General features: G+C 48.9%; 1 protein-coding gene across 1 annotated transcript in view; it reads right to left on the minus strand.

Moving 5' to 3' along the window:
• Positions 1-19,306, minus strand: part of LOC142316961 (cytochrome P450 11B, mitochondrial-like) — a 50,100-nt gene that overhangs the window by 15,341 nt on the left and 15,453 nt on the right. Inside the window, exons 2-3 of the mRNA XM_075352791.1 lie at positions 17,659-17,814; positions 16,885-17,084 (exon numbers count right to left, since the gene is read on the minus strand). Coding sequence (XP_075208906.1) covers positions 16,885-17,084; positions 17,659-17,814 — 356 coding nt within the window. The remainder of the gene's footprint in view (positions 1-16,884; positions 17,085-17,658; positions 17,815-19,306) is intronic.

Here is a 19,306-nt window from a genome sequence, read left to right on the forward strand (position 1 = left end):
CATACACTAAGCCCAGGTTAGACCAGCGCTACCTATATTTTATACACCAAGAGATACCCAGGTTATACCATCTGTGGGTACATAATTATATACAGGAGATGCCCAGTTTATACCAGCTGTACATATATAATTATATACAGGAGATGCCCAGGTTATACCGGCTGTACATATATAATTATATACAGGAGATGCCCAGGTTACACCAGCTGTACATATATAATTATATACAGGAGATGCCCAGGTTATACCGGCTGTACATATATAATTATATACAGGAGATGTCCAGGTTATACCGGCTGTACATATATAATTATATACAGGAGATGCCCAGGTTATACCGGCTGTACAGATATAATTATATACAGGAGATGCCCAGGTTATACCGGCTGTACATATATAATTATATACAGGAGATGCCCAGGTTACACCGGCTGTACATATATAATTATATACAGGAGATGCCCAGGTTATACCAGCTGTACATATATAATTATATACAGGAGATGTCCAGGTTATACCGGCTGTACATATATAATTATATACAGGAGATGCCCAGGTTACACCGGCTGTACATATATAATTATATACAGGAGATGCCCAGGTTATACCAGCTGTACATATATAATTATATACAGGAGATGCCCAGGTTATATCAGCTGTACATATATAATTATATACAGGAGATGCCCAGGTTACACCGGCTGTACATATATAATTATATACAGGAGATGCCCAGGTTATACCGGCTGTACATATATAATTATATACAGGAGATGCCCAGGTTATATCAGCTGTACATATATAATTATATACAGGAGATGACCAGGTTATACCGGCTGTACATATATAACTATATACAGGAGATGCCCAGGTTATAGCAGCTGTATATATATAATTATATACAGGAGATGTCCAGGATATACCGGCTGTACATATATAATTATATACAGGAGATGACCAGGTTATACCGGCTGTACATATATAACTATATACAGGAGATGCCCAGGTTATAGCAGCTGTACATATATAATTATATACAGGAGATGTCCAGGATATACCAGCTGTACATATATAATTATATACAGGAGATGCCCAGGTTATACCAGCTGTACATATATAATTATATACAGGAGATGCCCAGGTTATACCAGCTGTACTTATATAATTATATACAGGAGATGCCCAGGTTATACCAGCTGTACATAAATAATTATATACAGGAGATGCTCGGGTTATACCGGCTGTACATATATAATTATATACAGGAGATGCCCAGGTTATACCAGCTGTACTTATATAATTATATACAGGAGATGCCCAGGTTATACCGGCTGTACATATATAATTATATACAGGAGATGCCCAGGTTATACCAGCTGTACATATATAATTATATACAGGATATACCCAGGTTATACCAGCTGTACATATATAATTATATACAGGAGATGCCCAGGTTATACCAGCTGTACATATATAATTATATACAGGAGATGCTCGGGTTATACCGGCTGTACATATATAATTATATACAGGAGATGTCCAGGTTATACCGGCTGTACATATATAATTATATACAGGAGATGCCCAGGTTATACCGGCTGTACATATATAATTATATACAGGAGATGCCCAGGTTATACCAGCTGTACATATATAATTATATACAGGATATACCCAGGTTATACCAGCTGTACATATATAATTATATACAGGAGATGCTCGGGTTATACCGGCTGTACATATATAAATATATACAGGAGATGCTCAGGTTATACCAGCTGTACATATATAATTATATACAGGATATGCCCAGGTTATACCAGCTGTACATATATAATTATATACAGGAGATGCCCAGGTTATACCAGCTGTACATATATAATTATATACAGGAGATGCTTGGGTTATACCGGCTGTACATATATAATTATATACAGGAGATGCCCAGGTTATACCAGCTGTACATATATAATTATATACAGGAGATGTCCAGGTTATACCGGCTGTACATATATAATTATATACAGGAGATACCCAGGTTATACCAGCTGTACATATATAATTATATACAGGAGATGCCCAGGTTATACCAGCTGTACATGTATAATTGTGACGCCCTGGGCAAGCCAGGGGTCACAGGTCACAACATCACATGCACCCCATATTCCCTGCAGGTACATCTAAGCTAACCTAAAATCCTTGTTGCCTTCCTCCAGGGGCTGATGTCCACACCAGGGGGTGGGTTAGTTCACAGCCCTGGAGGCGGGAGAACCAGCCAGAACAGAGTCCAGCTAGGGAAATGAAGGAGTAAACAGTGAAGTGGTAAAGGAGGACAGTAAGAGTGGCGACAGAAAAGAAACAGTTAAGAAAGCCTGAAGTTGGTCCGGGTGTGTGCCCCGGACTGGGACAGCAAGGTCAGCAGACGGCGGTGATAGTCTGCAAGGGGACTGTTTGGAGGTTGCTGGAAGGACCGCGGACGGGTGGTGACCCGGCGGTACTGGAGCAGTATACGAAGAACAGTCAGCACCAGGGCAGGGGCCTTTCGGATCCCGGCAAGGCTAGGAGTCGCCATAATTTGCCAAATCCGTCAGTGAAGGGGACCTCTGTCTCCTAACAACCAAGTCCGGATTGAAGGCAACAGCCCGACCGTGAAGGGGAGACACCGCCACCGCCAGGGCACCAGTTTCCCAGGGCCAGCGCCTGCGGGCAAAGTAGGGCTCCTTCGGCCCAGATTGAAGCCGAGGAGTGGGTAACCGGTGGGAACCCATCGCTACCAAGAGACTTTACATAGGTGCAGGGAAGAGACCGCCACCGCTAACTGCAGGGAACCGCAGCACCGTGAACCGTCCGAGGGACCCGTCCAACCAGCCGTTTGTTTACCGAGAACTGTGTCGTGTTTACTGGCTGAGTGAGTACCTCCGTGCCGTGCGGCACAGCGCTGCCCCTGCGCCCCTGCACCTCCACAGGCCCCATACCCGCCTGTCCACCATACCAGCCCCATCACTGGGCCCTGGGAGCACCAAAACCCCTACCCACGGAGGGGCAAATCAACAACTGGCTGCTCCATACCATCACTCCCGGGCTCCCCAGACAGAGCAGCGGTGGTGTTCACTTAATCACCACAACCGTGGGTGGCGTCACGGACAATAAACTATCCCAAAACCCAATCCCCTTTCACTCACGGGCGAGGACCGCCGCTCGAGTCCCCGGGATCCGGCCCATCGCTCGAGCCACTGAGCAGCGGCAGCAGCAGGCCGCAGCAGACGCAGCGGCAGCCGGACCCGAGCAGTGGGAGAGCGCGGCGTCCCCTCCTCCGCCCGCGACAACTTGGTGTCACGAACAGGATCTTACCGCTCTGCCGTTGGGTAGAGGTGCGCCTTGTGACCGCCGGAGGTATCCGGCCAGAAAATTTCAGAAGTCGCCATCTTTGGCGCGAAAAGTTCCCGCTCGAGTGTCTTCTCGAGTAGTGGAGGCGCGAAGGCCAAAACCCCGCCCCGATAGAGGAGGGGCCAAAAAGAGGCTAAGGGGGACGGAAACAAGATGTCTGCGCCCGACGGAGCCGCTGGAGGAGCGGTGGTCGCAGCCGCAGTGGCACCCGTGGATGGGAATGGGCCTGCCCAGGTCCCGACCGCGCTGGCGGGAGGTGCCGCGGCCCCCGCGCTCGCTCAGGTGATGCCGTTCTCCTTGCCCTATGCGCCCGGAGCTACCTGGCTACCGCAGTATGACGGGAAACCTGACGCTTTGCAGGTCTTCCGGAAAAAGCTTAACCCGTTGCTAGAACTGTACCCCCTGACCGATAAGCAACGTGCAGCAGTAGTGCTGGGCCAGTTAACCGGTGCGGCTGAGCAGGAGGCGGAGACCTGGGCCGAGGGGGACCGGCTCTCTGTAGCCACCATCTTCGAGAAGCTACAGACTGCCTTTGAGACCCGTACCGAAGCTGAGCTTAGGATGCAGTTTTACCAGTGCCGGCAACGGTCTGTGGGTAGCATTCGGGACTATGCTTTACGTCTGCAAACTGCCCTCCGCACACTGAAGCGGGTGAATCCTATCAATGAGGCGGACAGCAACAAGATGTTAGTAGAGCAATTTGCGCAGGGGATGAGATCCCCTGAGGATCGCAAACAACTCCGGCTGTGGGCCCTAGAACACCCTGATGTGGACTTTGCTGTGTTAAAGGAACGGGCCATTAAAGCACTACAGCCCCCAGCTACAGAAATCTTGGAGCCAGCCCCGTGGCCCATTGAGACGGCCCCCGTTGTGGTGGCCCCTGCCCTACCAGCCTCTCCAATACCTACAGCTCCAAGCAGCACGATGGAGGAACTGGCAGCCCAGGTCCGTCGCATGGACGGAGACCTCGCCAAGATTCTTGCTGCACTCCAACCTTTGACCAGATCTCAGCTTCCAGCACAGATACAGCTTGCCGACAGCCCCGAGGATGTTCCCTGGATGCAGCGAAGTGCTAATAACCCGCGGAGCAGACCTCCAACCTGCTACAAGTGCCGTAAGCCTGGGCATTACTTCCGACAATGCCCGTTAAACGAGCAACCCCTGGGGCCCCGGGCCAATCCTCAGGAGTAGAACCCCGTGGCCCCCCAGACTGGCGGGACCGGTATATCGGGGCCCGGCCCATCATCCCCGTGGCTGTGGACGGCATACCGGTGATGGCTCTCTTGGACACTGGATCACAGGTAACCACCATATCATACACATTGTACCAGCGGTATTGGGGGATAGACGAGCTGGCTCCCCCAGATACTAGTATAACACTGATTCCTGCTAATGGACTCCCATTGACCCAAGTGGGGTATAAACAGGTGGCTATGACAGTAGGGCAAGCTGAACTGCAACACCAGGGTATGATTGTGATCATGAATGAACCCAGTGATCATAACCCGAAGATAGTGCTAGGAACCAATGTGATGGAGCACTGTATGGGTGATGTGTTGGCCCTACTGCAACAGCTGGCCGCCACGGCGGCGGGGAGCCGACAGAAAGCTGTGCAGCGTGAGATCCGAGCCTTGATGTACCGCCAGCATGTAAACTCAACAGGAGGAGAGATTGGTGGAGTGAGAGTGATGGATGTTGCTCCGTTGCTTGTGCCCCCTAGGAGTGAGATGATGATTTGGTGTAGGGCAGCAGTAGGGCCTCAGGGGCGTGACTACCCTGCGATGATGGAGCCTATACCCTCCAAGCACTGGCCCACTGTAATGGCCGCCCGAGGGGTGGTAGACGTAAAGAAGGGGAGAGTGCCCGTGAGGGTACTGAACTGTGGGGAGGAAGAAGTCAGGCTTCCCCGGTATGCCACCATTGCCAAGCTGCTCACCCTGGATCCCCACACCATCCACGAAGCCATTCCCTCAGTCTCCCCACCTACTACCAGCACTTCCCCGCCTCAAGGGGAGGTAAATGAGTGGCACCAACAGCTACACGTGGGCACTGACGATACCCCTGCACATCACAAAGCAGGGGTGTACAGGGTGGTGCGGGATTATGAACAGGTTTACAGCAAACATCCACTAGACTTTGGGCAGATCAAAGGGGTCCAACACCACATCCCCACCGGTGAACACCCCCCTATCAAAGAGAGGTACAGGCCTATTCCCCCTGCACATTACCAGTGTGCCAAAGATATGTTGAGGAATATGAAGGAGGCAGGGGTTATTCGGGACAGCTGTAGTCCCTGGGCCGCTCCGTTGGTACTGGTCAAGAAGAAGGATGGTACCATGCGGATGTGTGTGGACTACCGGAAGATTAATCAGATAACCATTAAAGATGCCTACCCACTGCCCCGTATTGAAGAGTCTTTGGTCGCACTGAGAACCGCAAATTACTTCTCGACCCTTGACCTCACCAGTGGGTACTGGCAAGTGGCCGTGGCCCCGGAAGACCGGGAGAAAACCGCCTTCACCACCCCAATGGGGCTCTGTGAATTCAATAGTATGCCGTTTGGGCTGTGCAATGCCCCTGGAACCTTCCAACGGCTGATGGAGTGCTGTCTGGGACATCTAAACTTCGAGACCGTCCTGTTATACCTGGATGATGTGATTGTGTACTCTCAGACGTATGAAGCCCATCTGGAGCACCTAGCCGAGGTGTTCGCATCCCTTGCCAAATACGGGATGAAGTTGAAGCCCTCCAAGTGCCACCTGCTGAAACCCAGAATGCAGTACCTGGGGCATGTGGTGAGTGCGGAAGGTGTTGCCCCCGACCCTGAGAGGATCACTGCCATCCAGGACTGGCCAAGACCAACCACCGTGAGGGAAGTAAGGCAGTTTTTGGGTCTGGTGGGGTACTACCGGCGCTTCATCAAGGGGTACACGAAGATGGCTGCTCCCATGCAAGGCCTCCTCGTGGGACAGACCAAAGGTGGTAGACCCATCGGAGCCCCACTGGTGTGGGAGGACAGGCATGAGGAATCCTTCCGTCAGCTGAAAGCGGCCTTGACTGGAGAAGAGGTCCTAGCGTACCCTGACTACGGCTGCCCATTCATCCTCTACACAGATGCCAGCAATGTGGGTTTGGGGGCAGTCCTGTCCCAGGTCCAGGAAGGAAAGGAGAAGGTGATTGCCTATGCTAGTCGAAAACTCCGGCCGACTGAAAGGAACCCTGAGAACTACAGCTACTTCAAGCTCGATCTCCTGGCACTGGTGTGGGCTATCACCGAGCGGTTCCACCACTACTTGGCCGCAGCAAAATTCACCGCTTTCACGGATAACAATCCGTTGACTCACCTGGACACGGCCAAGCTGGGCGCGTTGGAGCAGCGGTGGGTGGTCAGACTAGCCAACTATGACTTCACCATCAAATACAGGGCCGGTCGTGTCAACATTAATGCTGATGCCCTCTCTCGGATGCCCCACTTGTCAGAAGGTGGGTGCGAGGATGATGACCTCGAGGAGATCGAGTTGCCTGCATTCCACCGGCCGCCAACTGAGAAGGTACATGTCCACCAACAACGGGTGAACCTGGATCCACTGCCCAGTCAGGGGTGGCAGGAAGCTCAAAATCAGGCGCCCGCTGTCCGCCTAGTCAAGACCCTGGTGGAGCGAGGCGCTGCTGGGATGGACCCTGTGTCTACATCAGGGGAGGTTGTACCGTGAGCTGATCAACCCGAAGACCCATGAGAAAATCCGCCAGTTGGTTATTCCCCAAGCTGATGTACCCACTGTTCTGCAGGCGTACCATGATGGTGCCGGCCACTTCGGGTGGAAGAAGCTGGAGATGCTGTTGAGGGAGCGGTTCTATTGGAGTGGGATGCGGGAGTCTGTGGAGGCCTGGTGTCGAGAGTGCGGTCCTTGTACGTTGAGGAGGAAGGATGAAGCCAGCCAGAAGGCTCCCCTACGCCCGATCATTACACACCAACCGCTGGAGCTGGTCGCCTTGGACCATGTAAAGCTCACCCCCAGCCGAAGTGGGTACACTTACGCTCTGACCATAGTAGATCATTACTCCCGGTTCATGGTGGTTGTCCCGGTCAAGGACTTAACCGGCCGTACCGCCGCTAGAGCGTTCCAAGCTTACTTCTGTCGACCCCATGGATACCCTGAGAAGGTGCTTACCGACCAAGGTCCAGCCTTTGAGGCGGAGGTGTTCCATGAGTTCTGTCAGCTGTACGGCTGCAAGAAGATCCGGACCACCCCTTACCATGCCCAGACCAACGGTATGTGTGAGAAGATGAACCATCTGGTCCTTGGCCTCCTCTAAATGTTGCCGTTGGAGGAGCGGAACCTGTGGCTGGAGAAGCTGCCTGACTTGGTCGATATGTACAACAATATCCCGTCTAGCTCAACGAAGTGCACCCCAGCGTATCTGATGAGGGCTCGGCCTGGCCGACTGCCGGTGGACCTGGAAGGACCTGGAAATGGGACTGGAAGCCCCAGAGACACTCCCCTCAACGGCTGAATGGGACACCCGGCGGAGGGTGCAGTACCGACAGATTCAGGAGTATGTGGAGAAGAACCTAAGTCGGAGTCGAGAACAACAGGAGCAGCGCTTCAATCAGAAAGCGTCTGCGGGCCCTTTCCAGCCTGGAGATGTGGTGTTAAAGCGGAAGAGGAAAACCCACAAGCTGGATGATCAATGGGAACAAATCCCGTACGTCATCCAACCCACAGGATGGGAAGATGGAAAGGCCTACCAGATTAGTCGTGACCAAGGGGGCACCTTGGCCACGGTTTCCTGGGACCATCTGAAAAGGTGCCCACCAGCATTAAGGGCGATGGCTGAAGTACCAGTTCCTCCACCAGCAGAGAAGGAAAAAGAGGTGATCCACACTGTGATGGGTGACTTCCCAGCAGACTGGCCTACACAGAACGGCGCGGTGATTCTTCCAGTGATACTGTTCCCACAACCTGTGGATGAAGAAGTGGTGGAAGCGGTCAACCGTGAGCCAGAACCAGTGCCAGTGCCCAGGGATGAACCTGTGCCCAGCTCCCCTGCACCTCCGCCTGCCCCACACGATAGCCGGGAGGAGGAACCGATTGTTCTCTCTGCCCCACTGCCTAGCCCCACTGACACCCGTCCCAACCTAGGTAGGCCCCCACTTAGGTACAGGGAAACCGTTCTTTAAAAGGGGGAGGGGAAAGAAAACAGGTGTGTTTTAAGTGTGTTTGTTTGAAAGTTTTTGTGAAAATGAAGAATTGTACAGGAGATGGCCAGGTTATACCGGCTGTACATATATAATTATATACAGGAGATGCCCAGGTTATACCGGCTGTACATATATAATTATATACAGGAGATGGCCAGGTTATACCGGCTGTACATATATAATTATATACAGGAGATGCCCAGGTTATACCAGCTGTACATATATAATTATATACAGGAGATGCCCAGGTTATACCGGCTGTACATATATAATTATATACAGGAGATGCCCAGGTTATACTAGCTGTACATATATAATTATATACAGGAGATGCCCGGGTTATACCGGCTGTACATATATAATTATATACAGGAGATGCCCAGGTTATACCGGCTGTACATATATAATTATATACAGGAGATACCCAGGTTATACCGGCTGTACATATATAATTATATACAGGAGATGCCCGGGCTATACCGGCTATACATATATAATTATATACAGGAGATGCCCAGGTCATACCAGCTGTACATATATAATTATATACAGGAGATGCCCAGGTTATACCGGCTGTACATATATAATTATATACAGGAGATGCCCAGGTTATACCGGCTGTATATATAAAATTATTTACAGGAGAAGCCCAGGTTATACCGGCTGTACATATATAATTATATACAGGAGATGTCCAGGTTATACCAGCTGTACATATATAATTATATACAGGAGATGCCCAGGTTATACCGGCTGTACATATATAATTATATACAGGAGATGTCCAGGTTATACCGGCTGTACATATATAATTATATACAGGAGATGTCCAGGTTATACCAGCTGTACATATATAATTATATACAGGAGATGCCCAGGTTATACCGGCTGTACATATATAATTATATACAGGAGATACCCAGGTTATACCAGCTGTACATATATAATTATATACAGGAGATGCCCGGGTTATACCGGCTGTACATATATAATTATATACAGGAGATGCCCAGGTTATACCAGCTGTACATATATAATTATATACAGGAGATGCCCGGGTTATACCGGCTGTACATATATAATTATATACAGGAGATACCCAGGTTATACCAGCTGTACATATATAATTATATACAGGAGATGCCCGGGTTATACCGGCTGTACATATATAATTATATACAGGAGATGCCCAGGTTATACCAGCTGTACATATATAATTATATACAGGAGATGCCCGGGTTATACCGGCTGTACATATACAGTTAGGTCCAGAAATATTTGGACAGTGACACAAGTTTTGTTATTTTAGCTGTTTACAAAAACATGTTCAGAAATACAATTCTATATATAATATGGGCTGAAAGTGCAAACTCCCAGCTGTAATATGAGAGTTTTCACATCCAAATCGGAGAAAGGGTTTAGGAATCATAGCTCTGTAATGCATAGCCTCCTCTTTTTCAAGGGACCAAAAGTAATTGGACAAGGGACTCTAAGGGCTGCAATTAACTCTGAAGGCGTCTCCCTCGTTAACCTGTAATCAATGAAGTAGTTAAAAGGTTTGGGGTTGATTACAGGTGTGTGGTTTTGCATTTGGAAGCTGTTGCTGTGACCAGACAACATGCGGTCTAAGGAACTCTCAATTGAGGTGAAGCAGAACATCCTGAGGCTGAAAAAAAAGAAAAAATCCATCAGAGAGATAGCAGACATGCTTGGAGTAGCAAAATCAACAGTCGGGTACATTCTGAGAAAAAAGGAATTGACTGGTGAGCTTGGGAACTCAAAAAGGCCTGGGCGTCCACGGATGACAACAGTGGTGGATGATCGCCGCATACTTTCTCTGGTGAAGAAGAACCCGTTCACAACATCAACTGAAGTCCAGAACACTCTCAGTGAAGTAGGTGTATCTGTCTCTAAGTCACCAGTAAAGAGAAGACTCCATGAAAGTAAATACAAAGGGTTTACATCTAGATGCAAACCATTCATCAATTCCAAAAATAGACAGGCCAGAGTTACATTTGCTGAAAAACGCCTCATGAAGCCAGCTCAGTTCTGGAAAAGTATTCTATGGACAGATGAGACAAAGATCAACCTGTACCAGAATGATGGGAAGAAAAAAGTTTGGAGAAGAATGGGAACGGCACATGATCCAAGGCACACCACATCCTCTGTAAAACATGGTGGAGGCAACGTGATGGCATGGGCATGCATGGCTTTCAATGGCACTGGGTCACTTGTGTTTATTGTTGACATAACAGCAGACAAGAGTAGCCGGATGAATTCTGAAGTGTACCGGGATATACTTTCAGCCCAGATTCAGCACAATGCCGCAAAGTTGATCGGACGGCGCTTCATAGTACAGATGGACAATGACCCCAAGCATACAGCCAAAGCTACCCAGGAGTTCATGAGTGCAAAAAAGTGGAACATTCTGCAATGGCCAAGTCAATCACCAGATCTTAACCCAATTGAGCATGCATTTCACTTGCTCAAATCCAGACTTAAGACGGAAAGACCCACAAACAAGCAAGACCTGAAGGCTGCGGCTGTAAAGGCCTGGCAAAGCATTAAGAAGGAGGAAACCCAGCGTTTGGTGATGTCCATGGGTTCCAGACTTAAGGCAGTGATTGCCCCCAAAGGATTCGCAACAAAATATTGAAAATAAAAATATTTTGTTTGGGTTTGGTTTATTTGTCCAATTACTTTTGACCTCCTAAAATGTGGAGTGTTTGTAAAGAAATGTGACAATTCCTACAATTTCTATCGGATATTTTTGTTCAAACCTTCAAATTAAACGTTACAATCTGCACTTGAATTCTGTTGTAGAGGTTTCATTTCAAATCCAATGTGGTGGCATGCAGAGCCCAACTCGCCAAAATTGTGTCACTGGCCAAAGATTTCTGGACCTAACTGTATATACTGGAGATGCCCGGGTTGTAGCGGCTGTATATGTTTATATACTGGAGATGCCCGGGTTATAGCGGCTGTACATGTTTATATACTGGAGATGCCCGGGTTATAGCGGCTGTACATGTTTATATACTGGAGATGCCCGGGTTATAGCGCCTGTACATGTTTATATACTGGAGATGCCCGGGTTATAGCGGCTGTACATGTTTATATACTGGAGATGCCCGGGTTATAGCGCCTGTACATGTTTATATACTGGAGATGCCCGGGTTATAGCGGCTGTACATGTTTATATACTGGAGATGCCGAGGTTATAGCGGCTGTACATGTTTATATACTGGAGATGCCCGGGTTATAGCGGCTGTACATGTTTATATACTGGAGATGCCCGGGTTATAGCAGCTGTACATGTTTATATACTGGAGATGCCCGGGTTATAGCGGCTGTACATGTTTATATACTGGAGATGCCCAGGTTGTAGCGGCTGTACATGTTTATATACTGGAGATGCCCGGGTTATAGCGGCTGTACATGTTTATATACTGGAGATGCCCGGGTTATAGCGGCTGTACATGTTTATATACTGGAGATGCCCGGGTTGTAGCGGCTGTACATGTTTATATACTGGAGATGCCCGGGTTGTAGCGGCTGTACATGTTTATATACTGGAGATGCCCGGGTTGTAGCGGCTGTATATGTTTATATACTGGAGATGCCCGGGTTATAGCGGCTGTACATGTTTATATACTGGAGATGCCCGGGTTATAGCGGCTGTACATGTTTATATACTGGAGATGCCCGGGTTATAGCGGCTGTACATGTTTATATACTGGAGATGCCCGGGTTATAGCGGCTGTACATGTTTATATACTGGAGATGCCGAGGTTATAGCGGCTGTACATGTTTATATACTGGAGATGCCCGGGTTATAGCGGCTGTACATGTTTATATACTGGAGATGCCCGGGTTATAGCGGCTGTACATGTTTATATACTGGAGATGCCCGGGTTATAGCGGCTGTACATGTTTATATACTGGAGATGCCCAGGTTGTAGCGGCTGTACATGTTTATATACTGGAGATGCCCGGGTTATAGCGGCTGTACATGTTTATATACTGGAGATGCCCGGGTTATAGCGGCTGTACATGTTTATATACTGGAGATGCCCGGGTTGTAGCGGCTGTACATGTTTATATACTGGAGATGCCCGGGTTGTAGCGGCTGTACATGTTTATATACTGGAGATGCCCAGGTTATAGCGGCTGTACATGTTTATATACTGGAGATGCCCGGGTTATAGCGGCTGTACATGTTTATATACTGGAGATACCCGGGTTGTAGCGGCTGTACATGTTTATATACTGGAGATGCCCGGGTTATAGCGGCTGTACATGTTTATATACTGGAGATGTCCGGGTTATAGCGGCTGTACATGTTTATATACTGGAGATGCCCGGGTTATAGCGGCTGTACATGTTTATATACTGGAGATGCCCGGGTTATAGCGGCTGTACATGTTTATATACTGGAGATGCCGAGGTTATAGCGGCTGTACATGTTTATATACTGGAGATGCCCGGGTTATAGCGGCTGTACATGTTTATATACTGGAGATGCCCGGGTTATAGCGGCTGTACATGTTTATATACTGGAGATGCCCGGGTTATAGCGGCTGTACATGTTTATATACTGGAGATGCCCGGGTTGTAGCGGCTGTACATGTTTATATACTGGAGATGCCCGGGTTATAGCGGCTGTACATGTTTATATACTGGAGATGCCCGGGTTATAGCGGCTGTACATGTTTATATACTGGAGATGCCCGGGTTGTAGCGGCTGTACATGTTTATATACTGGAGATGCCCGGGTTGTAGCGGCTGTACATGTTTATATACTGGAGATGCCCAGGTTATAGCGGCTGTACATGTTTATATACTGGAGATGCCCGGGTTATAGCGTCTGTACATGTTTATATACTGGAGATGCCCGGGTTGTAGCGGCTGTACATGTTTATATACTGGAGATGCCCGGGTTATAGCGGCTGTACATGTTTATATACTGGAGATGCCCAGGTTATAGCGGCTGTACATGTTTATATACTGGAGATGCCCGGGTTGTAGCGGCTGTACATGTTTATATACTGGAGATGCCCAGGTTATAGCGGCTGTACATGTTTATATACTGGAGATGCCCAGGTTATAGCGGCTGTACATGTTTATATACTGGAGATGCCCAGGTTATAGCGGCTGTACATGTTTATATACTGGAGATGCCCAGGTTATAGCGGCTGTACATGTTTATATACTGGAGATGCCCAGGTTATAGCGGCTGTACATGTTTATATACTGGAGATGCCCGGGTTATAGCGGCTGTACATGTTTATATACTGGAGATGCCCGGGTTATAGCGGCTGTACATGTTTATATACTGGAGATGCCCGGGTTATAGCGGCTGTACATGTTTATATACTGGAGATGCCCGGGTTATAGCGGCTGTACATGTTTATATACTGGAGATGCCCGGGTTGTATCGGCTGTACATGTTTATATACTGGAGATGCCGAGGTTATAGCGGCTGTACATGTTTATATACTGGAGATACCCGGGTTATAGCGGCTGTACATGTTTATATACTGGAGATGCCCGGGTTATAGCGGCTGTACATGTTTATATACTGGAGATGCTCGGGTTATAGCGGCTGTACATGTTTATATACTGGAGATGCTCGGGGTATAGCGGCTGTACATGTTTATATACTGGAGATGCCCGGGTTATAGCGGCTGTACATGTTTATATACTGGAGATGCCCGGGTTATAGCGGCTGTACATGTTTATATACTGGAGATGCCCGGGTTGTAGCGGCTGTACATGTTTATATACTGGAGATGCCCAGGTTATAGCGGCTGTACATGTTTATATACTGGAGATGCCCAGGTTATAGCGGCTGTACATGTTTATATACTGGAGATGCCCAGGTTATAGCGGCTGTACATGTTTATATACTGGAGATGCCCAGGTTATAGCGGCTGTACATGTTTATATACTGGAGATGCTCGGGTTATAGCGGCTGTACATGTTTATATACTGGAGATGCCCGGGTTATAGCGGCTGTACATGTTTATATACTGGAGATGCCCGGGTTATAGCGGCTGTACATGTTTATATACTGGAGATGCCCGGGTTATAGCGGCTGTACATGTTTATATACTGGAGATGCCCGGGTTATAGCGGCTGTAGATGTTTGTATACTGGAGATGCCCGGGTTATAGCGGCTGTACATGTTTATATACTGGAGATGCCCGGGTTATAGCGGCTGTACATGTTTATATACTGGAGATGCCCGGGTTATAGCGGCTGTACATGTTTATATACTGGAGATGCCCGGGTTATAGCGGCTGTACATGTTTATATACTGGAGATGCCCGGGTTGTAGCGGCTGTACATGTTTATATACTGGAGATGCCCGGGTTATAGCGGCTGTACATGTTTATATACTGGAGATGCCGAGGTTATAGCGGCTGTACATGTTTATATACTGGAGATGCCCAGGTTATAGCGGCTGTACATGTTTATATACTGGAGATGCCCGGGTTGTAGCGGCTGTACATGTTTATATACTGGAGATGCCCGGGTTATAGCGGCTGTACATGTTTATATACTGGAGATGCCCGGGTCGTAGCGGCTGTACATGTTTATATACTGGAGATGCCCGGGTTGTAGCGGCTGTACATGTTTATATACTGGAGATGCCCGGGTTGTAGCGGCTGTACATGTTTATATACTGGAGATGCCCGGGTTGTAGCGGCTGTACATGTTTATATACTGGAGATGCCCGGGTTGTAGCGGCTGTACATGTTTATATACTGGAGATGCCCGGGTTGTAGCGGCTGTACATGTTTATATACTGGAGATGCCCGGGTTATAGCGGCTGTACATGTTTATATACTGGAGATGCCCGGGTTATAGCGGCTGTACATGTTTATATACTGGAGATGCCCGGGTTATAGCGGCTGTAGATGTTTGTATACTGGAGATGCCCGGGTTATAGCGGCTGTACATGTTTATATACTGGAGATGCCCGGGTTGTAGCGGCTGTACATGTTTATATACTGGAGATGCCCGGGTTATAGCGGCTGTACATGTTTATATACTGGAGATGCCCGGGTTGTAGCGGCTGTACATGTTTATATACTGGAGATGCCTGGGTTATAGCGGCTGTACATGTTTATATACTGGAGATGCCCGGGTTGTAGCGGCTGTACATGTTTATATACTGGAGATGCCTGGGTTATAGCGGCTGTACATGTTTATATACTGGAGATGCCCGGGTTGTAGCGGCTGTACATGTTTATATACTGGAGATGCCCGGGTTGTAGCGGCTGTACATGTTTATATACTGGAGATGCCCGGGTTATAGCGGCTGTACATGTTTATATACTGGAGATGCCCGGGTTGTAGCGGCTGTACATGTTTATATACTGGAGATGCCCGGGTTATAGCGGCTGTACATGTTTATATACTGGAGATGCCCGGGTTGTAGCGGCTGTACATGTTTATATACTGGAGATGCCCGGGTTATAGCGGCTGTACATGTTTATATACTGGAGATGCCCGGGTTATAGCGGCTGTACATGTTTATATACTGGAGATGCCCGGGTTATAGCGGCTGTACATGTTTATATACTGGAGATGCCCGGGTTGTAGCGGCTGTACATGTTTATATACTGGAGATGCCCGGGTTGTAGCGGCTGTACATGTTTATATACTGGAGATGCCCGGGTTATACCGGCTGTACATGTTTATATACTGGAGATGCCCGGGTTATAGCGGCTGTACATGTTTATATACTGGAGATGCCCGGGTTATAGCGGCTGTACATGTTTATATACTGGAGATGCCCGGGTTATAGCGGCTGTACATGTTTATATACTGGAGATGCCCGGGTTATAGCGGCTGTACATGTTTATATACTGGAGATGCCCGGGTTGTAGCGGCTGTACATGTTTATATACTGGAGATGCCCGGGTTATACCGGCTGTACATGTTTATATACTGGAGATGCCCGGGTTGTAGCGGCTGTACATGTTTATATACTGGAGATGCCCGGGTTGTAGCGGCTGTACATGTTTATATACTGGAGATGCCCGGGTTATAGCGGCTGTACATGTTTATATACTGGAGATGCCCGGGTTATAGCGGCTGTACATGTTTATATACTGGAGATGCTCGGGTTATAGCGGCTGTACATGTTTATATACTGGAGATGCCCGGGTTGTAGCGGCTGTACATGTTTATATACTGGAGATGCCCGGGTTGTAGCGGCTGTACATGTTTATATACTGGAGATGCCCGGGTTGTAGCAGTGTGACCTCTGCTGTACTCACCCTCCAGGGTGAATCTGAAGAGGTCGGCGTACAGGTCCACGGTCAGGGCGCCTCTCGTGTTCTTGTTTATTCTCCGCTGCATGAGTGCCACGAAGTCTCCGGCCACCTCGTCCAGGAACGGTATGAACTTCTTCACCCCCTTCAGGTTCAGCACCTCCTTGTTCATTATAATCCGGTCCGACCTCCAGGCTTCTCCGTTCCTGTACAGACATAATTACTGACACTTACACTAGGCCACGGATCTGATCTGACCGATGACCCCATCCACGGATCTGACCACTTACTCCCGGCCACGGATCTGACCACTTACTCCCGGCCACGGATCTAACCACTTACTCCCGGCCACGGATCTGATCTGACCACCGGCCATGGATCTGCTCTGACCACTGACCCAAGCCACGGATCTGCTCTGACCACGGACCCCCGGCCATGGATCTGCTCTGACCACTGACCCCCAGTCACGGATCTGATCTGACCACTGACCCCCAGTCACGGATCTGATCTGACCACTGACCCCCAGTCACGGATCTGATCTGACCACGGACCCCCCCCAGCCACGGATAAGATCTGACCACTGACCCCACAGCCACGGATCTGATCTGACCACTGACCCCCGGCCACGGATCTGATCTAACCACTGACACCAAGGCATGGGTCTGATCTGACCACTTACCCCAGTGTACGGATCTGATCTGACCGCTGACAACCTGCCACTGATATGACTACTGACAACCCCTGACCCTCAGCCCACCCCTGTGGAGATCACCTACTTACAGCAGAAATACGCCTGACTTGTGGTTTCTCATGTCCCTGTGGATCGCCCACGGCTCAATGCTCATCCGACGAGGAAAGACGCCCTCAGACTGGAATAGCCGCGCCACGTCCTGAGGAAGCAGAATGTTCACCGAGCTGTGCGTGCCCAGGGTCTCCCTGCAGTGGAGGAAACATCAGATGAGGCACATCCCAGGACGTAGTGCATGCTCCGCGCCCCACACCATCACCGTACACCGCCACTCACAGGGGGAGGGCTCTCTACAGGGAGAGCACTGAAGCTGTGCAGTCTCTGGCCACTAGGGGTAGTCACCAAATAAGAGTATAGAGAAGAAGGAGGTGTGCGGATGAAGGAAGACATTACTAGAGGAAAGGATTCTTTACAGTAAGAGCCGTAACTCATCTCTATTCCTGACTGCACAAGATACCGAAGCAAACAGCAGGGATCCGAGCATAACCAGAAGGACGGGTGAAGCCGCACAACCCCCGACTGCAAGAAGCAGAGAGAAGGCATCTGTGAGGAGAGGTCTTTATACAAAGGACCTGGTGGTCTGGGGTATGGTGGGAACTTTATACTCCCTGGTGGTCTGGGGTATGCTGGGAACTTTATATTCCCTGGTGGTCTGGGGTATGCTGGGAACTTTATATTCCCTGGTGGTCTGGGGTGTGGTGGGAATTTTATATTCCTTGGTGGTCTGGGGTGTGGTGGGAATTTTATATTCCCTGGTGGTCTGGGGTGTGGTGAGAATTTTATATTCCCTGGTGGTCTGGGGTGTGGTGAGAATTTTATATTCCTTGGTGGTCTGGGGTGTGGTGGGAATTTTATATTCTCTGGTGGTCTGGGGTGTGGTGAGAATTTTATATTCCCTGGTGGTCTGGGGTGTGGTGGGAATTTTATATTCCCTGGTGGTCTGGGGTGTTGTGGGAACTTTATATTCCCTGGTGGTCTGGGGTGGGGTGGTAATTTTATATTCCCTGGTGGTCTGGGGTGTGGTGGGAATTTTATATTCCCTGGTGGTCTGGGGTATGGTGGGAATTTTATACTCCCTGGTGGTCTGGGGTGTGGTGGGAATTTTATATTCCCTGGTGGTCTGGGGTGTTGTGGGAACTTTATATTCCCTGGTGGTCTGGGGTGTGGTGGTAATTTTATATTCCCTGGTGGTCTGGGGTGTGGTGGGAATTTTATACTCCCTGGTGGTCTGCGGTATGGTGGGAATTTTATATTCCCTGGTGGTCTGGGGTGTGGTGGTAATTTTATATTCCCTGGTGGTCTGGGGTGTGGTGGGAATTTTATATTCCCTGGTGGTCTGGGGTATGGTGGGAATTTTATACTCCCTGGTGGTCTGGGGTGTGGTGGTAATTTTATATTCCCTGGTGGTCTGGGGTGTGGTGGTAATTTTATATTCCGTGGTGGTCTGGGGTATGGAGGGAACTTTATATTCCCTGGTGGTCTGGGGTATGGTGGGAATTTTATATTCCCTGGTGGTCTGGGGTGTGGTGGGAATTTTATATTCCCTGGTGGTCTGGGGTGTTGTGGGAACTTTATACTCCCTGGTGGTCTGGGGTATGGTGGGAATTTTATATTCCCTGGTGGTCTGGGGTATGGTGGGAATTTTATATTCCCTGGTGGTCTGGGGTGTGGTGGGAATTT

Source organism: Anomaloglossus baeobatrachus, chromosome 6 (genome assembly GCF_048569485.1).
Source record: "Anomaloglossus baeobatrachus isolate aAnoBae1 chromosome 6, aAnoBae1.hap1, whole genome shotgun sequence".
Classification (NCBI taxonomy): Eukaryota; Metazoa; Chordata; class Amphibia; order Anura; family Aromobatidae; genus Anomaloglossus; species Anomaloglossus baeobatrachus.